This window comes from Alexandromys fortis, unplaced genomic scaffold, assembly GCF_014885135.2.
Source record: "Alexandromys fortis isolate MF-2015 unplaced genomic scaffold, M_Fortis_MF-2015_v1.1 scaffold_19, whole genome shotgun sequence".
Taxonomy (NCBI): domain Eukaryota; kingdom Metazoa; phylum Chordata; class Mammalia; order Rodentia; family Cricetidae; genus Alexandromys; species Alexandromys fortis.
In genome coordinates, this window is record NW_026067890.1 from 13,897,933 (window position 1) to 13,909,862 (window position 11,930).

Below are 11,930 nucleotides of genomic sequence, written 5' to 3' on the forward strand. Positions count from 1 at the left end.
CACGTGATCAGTCAAAGATAAGTTTGTCTCCAGTCCAATAGGCAAACTCATTCTACACTCAGCCACCTTAGTAATAATGCTTAGCAGTTTTTCCACAGAGTGATGTCAACACATGCCCCCGAAAATAGTTTATGCCAACCATGGATCATTTTTTTCTTCACATAAACATTGTACTTTTTAACCAACACGATATTTTATATAATTGATTATATGCTTCAAAATATTGATTTAAATATTAATATGTCACTGATTAAATACTTTCCTGCATTGGCTAAAGAAATGACTACCCAAGGCTGGAGAGATGGCTCAGTGGTTAAGAGCACTGGCTGCTCTTTTAGAGGATCTGGGTTCAATTCCCAGCACCTACATGACTGCTCACGATTGTAACTCCAGTTCTAGAGAATCCGACACCCTCACACAGATATACGTGCAGGCAAAATACCAATGCACATAAAATAAATAAATCTCTCAGCCGGGCGGTGGTGGCACACGCCTTTAATCCCATCACTCAGGAGGCAGAGGCAGGCGGATCCCTGTGAGTTCGAGACCAGCCTGGTCTACAAGAGCTAGTTCCAGGACAGGCTCCAAAGCCACAGAGAAACTCTGTCTCGAAAAAACAAAAATAAATAAATAATAAGTCTTTCTTTTAAAAAGTGTACATGTTAAAAAAAATTATCCAAAAAGGGTTGGTTTTGAAACAGAAATATACCATCCATGTAGCACCACCTAGTGACACATAGTAGGAACTGTTACTACTCCACCAATAGATGAAAGGGGGAACCTTGTTGTATTGCTGTCACTTTTGTCCACCTAACTTAAGGTTTTAAGAGATGGTCCAAGAGTCAAGCAAACAGAAACTGCATTTACCCTGAATCAGGCCTGAACTCTGACCGACACCAATGGGTCATTTTCGCGTCTCAGTTTAAAAGCACGGGCACCCTTTCCTCTGCGCACCTCCCTGGTCCACATGGCTCGCTTTGCTGTTGCCCCTGCGTACCTGACAGCTCATAAATGTGATCTACTGATGACTGAATGCCAGCTCTGGAGGGCGGAGCCTTTGTCCATCGTACTCATCCTGTGCTCAAAGTTTTCTGAATAAAGGAATGCATCTTTATGGACAGCCAATGACAACCCTTGGAACTGGAAGGCAAGGGAGACTCTACTGAGGAAGAAACCTTAGTGGAAACTTAAAGAGATTTTATTAGAATGGATTGAGCTATGAAGAGTAGAGGTCATGCCCTGTTGGAGAACTGGAAAACCTGGTCAGAAAAACTATACATCCATTTCCAGGAGTGTTCAAAACATGTTACTGAAAACCAGTGTGTGACGGGAACTGTCATTGACCAGCCGCAGCCATGAGGAGGGCATGCTTGCGCAGCATCTGTGGGAATGTGGAAGGGCTCCCTCAGGAGCACCCTGATGCTCCTATCGACGGGCACAGTAAAGGAATAGCCAACACGACCCCTTCGAGGTAAGGTTACGGTTTCTATTGTGAATAAGAGGAAACACCCAGAGGCATCTGCAGGAGTCCAGAGAAAGACTGAAGAGGCAGGGCTGGGGAAGGGGGAACATGGGAGGAAAGAGTGGAGACAAGGAATAGAGAATAGAACAGAGCAAGGGAGAGAACTGAAAGGCAGACTGACAGGAGGGCGGGGTACGGGGGGGGGGGGGGGCAGGATCAGGACAGGGGCTTTCAAATGTGTAACAAGTCCTTGTGAATTGGGGACTCAGAGAGCCTGGAGGCTGGCATGGGCTTTGATCCATATATCCAGCCACAGGTATATATTAATGGATCCAAATGTTTCTTTCTGCCAGAGGTCAGGGAAAGGACTCTTTTTGGCAGATGGGAACAGGTTTCACAGCTTCCTGAGGAAGAATGGCTTTTGTCTAACTGCCAGAAATCCTCCTAAAGTCCAGGTTGACTGCCCATGTCAAAGGGATAAGGGTACCCTTTGGAACTGATAGCTAACAATATAGTTAGAGATTTGGGGGCATGACTAAAGAACACCGTAAGATGAGACTTACTGACTTAAAGACCAAAAAGTTAATTCAGTGAAGCTGGTTCTGGTGGCACTCATTTGGTCTCAGCACTCAGGAAGCAGAGGCATACTGATATACATAGAAAATTTCAGGCCAGACAGAGGTATATAGTGAGATCCTGTATCAAAAACAAAACAACAAACAACCACACACTAGGGGTAGAGAGATGGCACAGTGGTTAAGAGCAGTGCCTGCTCTTACAAAGGTCCTGAGTTCAATTCCCAGCAACCATGTGGTGGCTCACAAACATTTGTAATGAGGTCTGGTGCCCTCTTCTGGCTTGCAGGCATACATGCAGACAGAATGTTGCATACATAATAAAAATAGTAATTTAAAAAAAAAACCACACAGTATAAAATGTTAATTAGAAAAATCATTTATTTCTGCTCCTTTCATACATCATATTGTCCAGGAAAGTCTCCCGTATGTGTCTGAAGCGGCAGAGTACCACACACGCCGTTTAAAGGCAAAGCACCGCTGGAGGAACTGACCATACGTCCAAGAATCTCGGCTCTCACCGATTTGTATTAATTTCTGAAAATTGGAAATATCATGTCTAAAAAATGATAGGGGGGTTGTAAAAAATAATCACTTTATTCAATACCAAAGTTTTAGAAACGGAGTCTATTTTCTTTAGGAAATAAAAAACTAAGAAGAAAATGCCACTTAACATAGTTGGTACATCAGAATAGGTCATCAGAAAATACTGTAATGAACTTGTCTCTGATACCATCAATTCCAGGCCTAGCCTTCATAAGCTTGCTAGGGTGTCACTCAGCGCTGTTCAACTCTGCTCTTCACTCTTCTCCACACTGCACAAGGGAGTGGCTCAGCCTTCAAAGTTTCACTAACAGGAGCCAATCCAGGATTCACTGGTTTCTTCTCAAAAGGCACTAGCCCATCAGGTAGCCCCTGCAGAAATAAATCATAAACACAGAAAGTGACTAGAAAACAATAATTCAAAAAAGCCACCTTCTTCCTACGAATCAAAGGACAATCCCAAATCTCATTGCTACTCCTCACCACCGCCCTTGGTTCACACTAATAAATAAGCAAACTTCCCCCTACTCTTCCCTCTCAAAGTATAACATCACAAAGCAAGACGCAAACTAACACAAAATTTGTTTGGAATATTAGTTTAAAATGTGTTATATTCGTTTATGATGTGGGATATTTGTTTAATGATGCAAAGATGTGTTGTATTCTTTTATGTTGCATTTGTTTTACTCTGTGAAGCTGTGCTACTTTGCCTAAAACACCTGACTGGTCTAAGGCTTAATGGTTTTTTTGTTTTGTTTTGTATGAAGGCTGAAATCTATACCCAAAACGCCTGGGTCCAGAAGTGTTTGATATTTTTTCTTTTGTTTAGTGTGTGAATGGCATATATGTATGTTCCTATGTGTGTGCACACATGTACACGTGAGTGTAAAACTCAGAAAGGCTAGTCAGCAGTAGGCTCCAGGTGTCAGCCTGTCTGCCTCCCTAACATCACAAGTACAGACATGTGTCTTCGTCCCAGCTCTTCACATGGCGATTCAGAAGATGAACACAGGTCCTCACACTTCCGGAGCAACGGCTTTCCTTGTGGAGCCACATCCCCAACTGAGATTTCAGACTATTTAATGTTTGCATATATAAAGAGTTATCTTAGGGATGGAATCTAAATCTAAACATAAAATTCATCTATAGGAACTGGGGGTGTAGCTCAGCAGCAGCAGAGGACCTGTCTGACGTGGCTAGTTTATGTCAAGCCAGAGTGAGTCATCTGAAAGGAAGGCGCCTCCACACAATCAAGTGTAGGAAGCCAATAGGGCATTTTCTTAATAGAGATCCATGGGGGAGGGCCCAGACCATTGTGGGTGGGGCTACCCTTGAGCTGGTGGTCCTGGGTTCTATAAAAAAGCAAGCTGAGAAAGCCATGAGAGATAAGTCAGTAAGCAGCACCCCTCTATGGCCTCTGCATCAGCTCCTGCCTCCGGGTCCTGCCTGGTTTGAGTTTCTGCCTTGGTTTCCCTCAGTGAACTAGAATATGCAAGTGAAACAAACCCTCTCCTCCCCAAGTTGCTGTGGTCATCACAGCACAGTAACCCTAAGACACTGCCTAACATGAACAATGCCCCTGGATTTGATCTCGAGCACTCCAAAACTTTAAGCCCAAACCAAACCGATCATTTATGTATCATATGTATCTTGTCCATATATCCAGAGGGTTCATACAAATTCTGTGCATGAAACAAAGGTTTCATGGTATAGCATTTTCCACCGTCCTAGCATGCTGACTGTCAACAATTTTAGCTTTTCAGGTTAGGAATAAGCAACTTATGCCAATAATGAAAGAGCAGCAGCCTCGCATAGCTTGAAAATCCTGTCACTAATCCTACTGGAATCTGACATAGTAACCAAAAAGGCACATCATAGAAAAACTAGCTACCACCACCAGTCAGTGCAGCTGAGGCAAGAGAACTAGACTTTCTCATGAATGTGCAGGGGGATAGCCAAGAAGACCTACTGATCTCAGTTTGTTACAACCATAGTTATAACTTGAGAAAAATCAGTGTTTCTGGACACTTTTCACCTTTAAATGAGTGTTAAATTAAATCTATGAATTTATGCTATCCAATTAATTATTATACCAATTCATAACAAAAGTTAAATTGCTTATTACACAAACTATTTTACTTACGGCAATTTCATTCTCATGAATACTCTAGCCATGAAGAAACTCAGCAGGACACATACAAAGCCAATGAAGAGAAGAAGAAACCTATTGAGTTTTGGAATATTTGGTGCATTGGAACGGTCCAGGATTATGAAACCTAAACCTCCCATTGTAAACAGGAAGCTAGACGCAAGTCCTTCCATAATATACTGCCCGTTCACTCTGCAAAAGAAAACCACAGCACAGCAAACAAATGTTACTAGAAAATTAATGTTTTTCCCTTTAGTTGAAATTCCTGTTTCTGCTTGATGCTAAAACAGTTTGTGCCAACATTTTGTTCTACCCTTACAATTATTTATTATGCCTTTGGATATTCATCTACTCATCCATTCAACAGGTTATTCATTGAGAGTTTATCCCATCAAATATTATTCTAGGTTCTAGGAATACAACAATGAACAAAATAGATAAAAACCTGTCTTGGCTGGGAATATAGCTCAGTGGCAGAACCTGCTAGCACAGGCACACTTAAGGCTCCAGGCACCACAAAATAAATAAATAAATAAATAAATAAATAAATTTCCAGCGACCACAAGGTGGCTCACAGCCATCTATAATGGGATCTGATGCCCCCTTCTGGCATGCAGGTGTATATGCAGCTAGAGCATCGTATACATAAAATAAGATACAGGGCTTCAAAAAAAATCAGCTAACAAAACTGTCTAGAAAATCAACACACATTTAGTTATTTTAAAAGCTGAACATCTTATGCATATATGAACTTCAACGTTTCAAAGTTATGCTATTTAAACTTGTATCACACTCAAGACAGGGTCTGACTATGTAGCTCTGGCTGTCTAAGAGCTTACTATGTAGACCAGGCTGACCTTGAACACAAGAGGTATCTCCCTCTGCTTCTCCAAGTGCTGGGATTAAGGGTACACACAACTTCCTGACAATCTCACCTTTAATTCCAGCTCTTAGGAGGCAGGAGCTGGTGGGTCTCATGAATTCAAGGCCAGCCAGGACTGCACAGTGTGAGACCCTGCCTACAAACAAATAATATTCTATCAACTGCAAAGAAATTTGAATGTGTTGTGCTTCTCGAAGTCATAATAATTAATAAATCTCTCATTTTAAGGTCTTTTTAAGGCATACATTCTTTTTTTGTTTTTGTTTTTCAAGACGATTTCTCTGTAGTTTGGAGCCTGTCCTAGAACTAGCTCTTGTAGACCAGGCTGTCCTCTAACACAATGAGATCCGCCTGTCTCTGCCTCCCAAGTGCTGGGACTAAAGGCATGCACTACCAGGCTATGACCCCAACAATATCTCTAGCAATCTGTAAGCCCTTATATGCCAATTTGTGTATATGCTTATATCTGATTTTTCTTTTCTTTTTTTAAGAATTTTACTGTTCCGTGTATGTATGTATGTATGTATATGTTTAGGGATGCATGTGCCATAGCATGCATGAGGAGGTCAGAAGACAACTTTTTTTTTTTTTTTTGGTTTTTCGAGACAGGGTTTCTCTGTGGTTTTGGAGCCTGTCTGGTCTCGAACTCACAGAGATCCGCCTGCTTCTGCCTCCCAAGTGCTGGGATTAAAGGCATGCGCCACCACCGCCAGGTGGTCAGAAGACGAATTGAGGTCAGTTCTCTTTTTCCACTGTATGGGTGCTGGCGATTGAACTCATGTTTAAGGTTGGCATCAAGTGTCTTTACCTGCTAAGCCACCTCAACAGCCCACATCTGACTTTTCAGGAATATGGTTATGTTGAATTCTTAGAGAAAGTAAATTTCTCCCAAAGAGATGGTTATTAATAGGTATTATAAAGTATACGATATTTTTAATTAACTAATTGATTTCATTGAAAAGGTAATAATGTCTTTTAAAAAAAGAAAGAAAACATAATTTGGCACCAGATTCAGCTAGAATGCTGTTTCACTGATGAAATAGAATTCACAAGGTCTCAAAATTATGTTTCTTATTTAACGGTAACATTCAGGGTTTATAAATGTCTTTTCTAAAATGCCCAAATAACTACCATAAACAGCCATTTCTTGCCTATACATGAGGCCCCAGATTTGGTCTCCAGTGCCTAAATAAGCAAATGCAGTGGGGCAATCAATTAGTGTGTGGTGTTTATAAATGGATTTGCTAATTCCAACAAAATGTTACCAAAAAATGACTGTGGTCTGCTGACCCTAGAACAGTCTGTCATTTTGATTTTAAACTGGCCTTTAGGTTGGTGATATGCCAATCAATAAGATACACTTGACTTCTTTTTTTTAAAGGTTTATTTATGAGAGCTCTGTCTGCATGCATACCTTTACTCCAGAAGAGGGCATCAGATCCCTCTGACGTGGTTTTGAGACACATGGGTGCTAGGAATAGAACTCAGAACCTCTGGAAGAGCAGCCAGTGCTCTTAACTGCTGAGCCATCTCGCCATCCCTACATGTGACTACCTAATAGATTAATAATACAGTTCTATTTTGTTACGTTCTTACCTCGTTTTGTCATAAGAACTCCAGGCGTGTGTTCGTTCCTCCCTCCGCAACCCCCAACCTGTCTTTGTTTTTCAAGATAGGGTTTCTCTGTAGCTTTGGAGCCTATCCTAGAACTCACTCTGTAGACCAGGCTGACCTCGAAGTCACAGAAAGCCTCCTGTCTCTGCCTCCTGAATGCTGGGATTAAAGGCGTGTACCACCACTCCCCAGCAAAACAGGTGTTTCTAAATGCAGGTAAGTCCCACAGCATTTTCACTGTACTTCATTTTTATCTACTTTTGTTTGTTGAGAGCCAGAGTCTCACTATGACTTAAGCTCACTATGCAGTCCAGGCTGCCTAAACAGAGACCCTCTGCTGGAGTTACCAGCACGTGCCACCACGCTCATTTTTCTTGCACTGAATAATTAAGCATGCCCCAGCAACCTTCTTTCCCATCATCAAGCTGTTCAAAATGCTATCTTTTACCTGTAAGCCAAGAAAGCCACTGGTCTCTGATGTCCATGTTCGTCAGTCATTGAGCCGACACTTGGAGGTTCAACAATAACATCATAGATTATTCCTAAAAAGAAGACAACAGTTTGAAAAACAAAGATTGCAGATTCACTGCCTCTAATTACACTTAGATAGGACTTACTATTTATACATAAATAAGGCTGCTTTGATTCAATTATTATAATCAAATCACATCCACCTCACCTTCTAATCTTTGGATAACCCATTTTAGAACATCTAAACAATATTGTCTCTCAAAGAGGTGCCAGTTTCATGAAGGGAACTTAGGAACCCCTCTAATACTCTGGAATGACTGCACTAAGGGACATTTAATACTAAGGATCTACTTTAGCACATAAAATACGGCCACATATCCGTGAATTTATTTCTGTAAATTGAGGGAGGCCTAAGGAAATTTTCTAGCTCTTTCTCATTGGCTAGCTGAGAGGAGTTCTCACTCTGTAGCAGAAGCTGCCATTGAACTCACTGTGTAACCCAGGTTGCCTCAAATGTGCTGATCTTCCTGCCTCAGTCTCCTGAGTGCTGGGTCAGACTTCTCGGCCAGTGATCATTACTGACAATCCCAGCACCTCACAATTTAATCATGACCATTAATGTCCAGTAATATTCTCAACTTCCACTGTGGGGAAACACTCTGTTCTTATGAAGCCTCAATCCAACTTTTCTTATGAAATAGCAGCCCTGTATCCCTGCTGACAAAAGAATCAACAATTCCCTTACCTTCTCCCTGGTAAACCTACAAAGCCTGGCACCTACACTCTCTGCCCCTTTCACTCAGCTACATGAGGAGTCCCTCCCTCATGGCATCCCCGCTCACCTTCCCAGGAAGGTCACTCATTCCTCTGGACAGCTCTTCTCAGCCCTCTTACCAAGCTTTCTTTCCCTACATCAACCCTTCTTCATTCCTTTAGTCTCCTAGCATTCTCTTTCTGCCTTTCTTAAACAGACAGTCCTGGAAAGAACTATCTATTGTAGCCCAGCTTCTGCCACCCCCGGCAGTGCTGAGGTCACCCATGACCTCTCGGTTGTGGCCTCCTGGTTCCACAACTGTTCTGTCGCCATCTTTCCAGGAACACCTGGTCCATTTTACAACATCACTTGCTAAAAGGCAAACAAAACAAAACTGGACAGATAAAAGACTAATTAAAACCACTGCTACCCAACCTAACATTATAACCTAAGCTACAGCTTTTTTAAATTGTGGACTATAACACAGGACAGACACAATTGTGGGGATTGAAACAGACAAAATGTCACTAGTGAAAGGTTTGTGAACATGTGAGCTCAAAAATGAGCTCTAAATTGCTCATGTGCATACAACCCTGGTTCTGAACACAGACAGGCACTGTCGAAGCACGTTCCACACTATGCAATGACAGAAAGCACAGCCTGCAACATCCAAGCTTGGTTTCCAGACTGCTGTGCCCTGTGGATTACAATTGTTTTTACTATATATTATTATAGACACAAAGTTTGCTCTTCTAAAAGCATGATGCTAAGTATCAGATTAGTATTGTCGGACTGTATTGTGTGTTGGTCTTTAATATTGCTGTTTAAGTTTCTTAAAAATTGTTAGATGAGCTTTAGCTTCAGATTAGGGCAGAATTCCCAACAATTTCTGAGATGGTCCTAAACACGTTTTCCATTTCACACTACAAGTTCCCAGCACTGGCCAATTATAAACCAAAAATACTAAACTCTGAAGGACACTGGGGATGCTCTAGATCCTCCAGGGTCAAATACTCAACTAAGGTTTGGTTCTCTATGTGAAAATAATTAAGTACACCCATCTCTTTAGTATATGAGTTTGCTTTCGGTTTTAAGAAGCAGTGCAGCTGTCTGCCTACCAAACTATTTGCTGTAAAGTAAGTTTATATGTTCCTATCAGTAAAAGTTTGGCATGCATATCTATTTTCTACACCCATTTAGCACAACCAGGGTTGTGCAGGTTTCTCACAAATGGATTACCAAGGAGGGAAAGTTTAAGAAGCCCCGACGTAAGTAAACAGAAACCACCTCACTGGGCTCCTGGTCCCACACTTTGTCCATGCTTTCTGTTCTTTCCTAGTAAACCCTAGGCTTGCCGGCCATTTCTTCAGGGAACACACGGGAATGGAAATGGTGCTTCCAACTCTTCTCTGCAATGACACTCCATGTAGGAGGAAGCAACTGTGCGGCACCTAACATGTCTCGACTACATCCCAGGGAGGGCAGGGCAATTAAGGCTGTCTGCTGCTACCCCAGCGATGAGCTCACAGAAACTCGGTTAACACCTGCCATTCTCAGCAACGCTGTTTCTGTAGAAAGGTATACTCAGTTTTCAGAAGACTGTCTTTTCCGGGGGGTCAAACAGTAAATGTACAAGAAGTGGCCTTGACCACTACAGGTGTCCTTTCACTTTGACCCAATGGTTAGAGCAGAGAATCCCCTAACCCCATTTATAAATACCAAAAATGAGAGCCAATGGAAAGCTGAGGCTTTAAAAAAAAATTCTGTCTCCAAAGGAAACAGGGCTAGGAAACAGACTGGCAAGAATGAAAAGTCATTATTTTTAAAGCCAAATGCATTTTGTTTCATTTATTCAGTACTCACTGCTTAATGTGCCGAGCAAAATTTAATGCTAATGACACACCAGATAATGTCTTTTTTAAAAAAACAATAAAAAAATTGTTTAAGGGCTGGAGAGATGGCTCAGTGGTTAAGAGCACTGGCTGCTCTTTCAGAGGACCCGGGTTCAATTCCCAGCACCCACACGGCAGCTCACAACTGTCTCTAATTCCAGTTCCTGGGGATCTGACCCCTTCCACACCAGTGCACATAAAATAAAGTTAAATAAATTATAAAAGTAATTGTTTAAAGTGGCATTTAGCATTTCTGTTAACGTGAGCTAGGCAGGGCGTAAACTCTACAGTTGAAGGCTGTCTCCTACCTCCTCAAAGACAAGTAGGTATGAAATAGCAATGATACGGTCACCGCCACCCCCAAAAAGTTGAACTACTCTTGCTAACTTAAGATCTTTCTAATTTTCTGAGTTAAGTACACTATTCCCTAAACTCCAAAAGCACACTCCTGAGTAAATCCTGGAACTGGCGATCCAAAGGCTACCTGAAGACTGCAGACAGACTGCCAACTCAGCAGCAGGCAAGGCCACACCCCTCTGCATTTACCACTTCAGAGAAAACTGGGTGACAGATAACCGAAAAGCGATGCTTTCCTTGAGCCCCCAATTTCTGCCCTTTGAAACATATTATCTTTTTGCAAGCCTCAATTCCAATCTCATGCATTTCTCAAAAATGGTGGCTTCGATAACATTCTTTTCTCATTCTCGTGACTGGAAACAAAGCAACCCCAAGACCTTGGGGTTTGGCCGTCAGATCACTTCCAAGGTTCCAGGGACCACAAAGAGAGAAGTTTCAAAGTCCTACACCCTCTTGACCGACCACGGAAATACAGTGAATCGATTATGATGTTCCCAAGAGCCCGACGTAGTAAGTAAGAAAAAGAACAAGCTGGGCTTGACAAATATAATTCAACTCGGCTCTCGGGATGGGAGCCTCGAGGGAGAGGGCAGGATAGAGAATGAGAGCACTTCTCTCTGGGGCAGGACGTGAAGACAGCTCCGCTCTGCCTGCAGACCGACGTGGGCTCGGCATTGCCCTCCCGGCCTCCGCAGCGCCCACCCGACCCATCACGGCCGAGTTACCTCCGGTAATGAGGAAGTAAGACACCACCACCAGGGCGTACACCGTCATGGCCGACGGCATGTGCACCCAGGGCGGCTTCTTCAGCTTCAGGTTGGGGCACTCCAGCACTAAAAATGGGACTCGGTACAGAGTCTCCATGTCGGCGGCAGCACGGCCAGCCCTCCGGCCTCCAGCCTCCCGTGCCGCCCGGAAACACGCCCCGCCTCCCTAGCTCTCGTGCGTGCGTCAGTCGAGGAACGCAGGTCCGCAAAGGTCAGAAGTAGACATGCCATCCACTCAAGAAAAAAAAAACCACAATGGGCTATTAAGGTATTTATCGCATAGAGTAAAATTTATGATCTTATTAAGATGGATTAGGGGGTCAGACTTTCGTTTTCTTGCTGAAAAACACAGCTTCGATATTATGCATCTTCCAGGACCTCCAAGGCGTCTTACGTGGCCGAGCTAGAGAAGTCGCATCCCACTGCCCCGCCCACTTGCTGACGACACACTTGGAGCTGGTTG

At 42.8% G+C, this 11,930-nt stretch overlaps 1 protein-coding gene across 1 annotated transcript; it reads right to left on the minus strand.

Annotated features, from left to right (window-relative positions):
* Positions 1-2,400: 2,400 nt before the first annotated feature.
* Ostc (oligosaccharyltransferase complex non-catalytic subunit) lies at positions 2,401-11,628 on the minus strand. The gene is made up of 4 exons (XM_050154901.1): positions 11,426-11,628; positions 7,675-7,768; positions 4,724-4,921; positions 2,401-2,952 (listed from the first exon to the last, which is right to left on the minus strand). The coding sequence occupies exons 1-4, from the start codon at positions 11,562-11,564 to the stop codon at positions 2,934-2,936; spliced, it is 450 nt and encodes a 149-aa protein (XP_050010858.1). The 5' UTR covers positions 11,565-11,628; the 3' UTR covers positions 2,401-2,933.
* Between the last annotated feature and the right edge of the window lie 302 nt (positions 11,629-11,930).

Bases quoted from the DNA above. Each gene is read 5' to 3' on its own strand.
- Ostc (XM_050154901.1), bottom strand. From the start codon at position 11,564: ATGGAGACTCTGTACCGAGTCCCATTTTTAGTGCTGGAGTGCCCCAAC. The intron at 7,769-11,425 runs GTAACTCGGCCG...TCTTCTTTTTAG, and splicing joins TTACTTCCTCATTACCGGAG to GAATAATCTATGATGTTATT. The intron at 4,922-7,674 runs GTAAAAGATAGC...TTTCTTTTGCAG, and splicing joins GTGGCTTTCTTGGCTTACAG to AGTGAACGGGCAGTATATTA.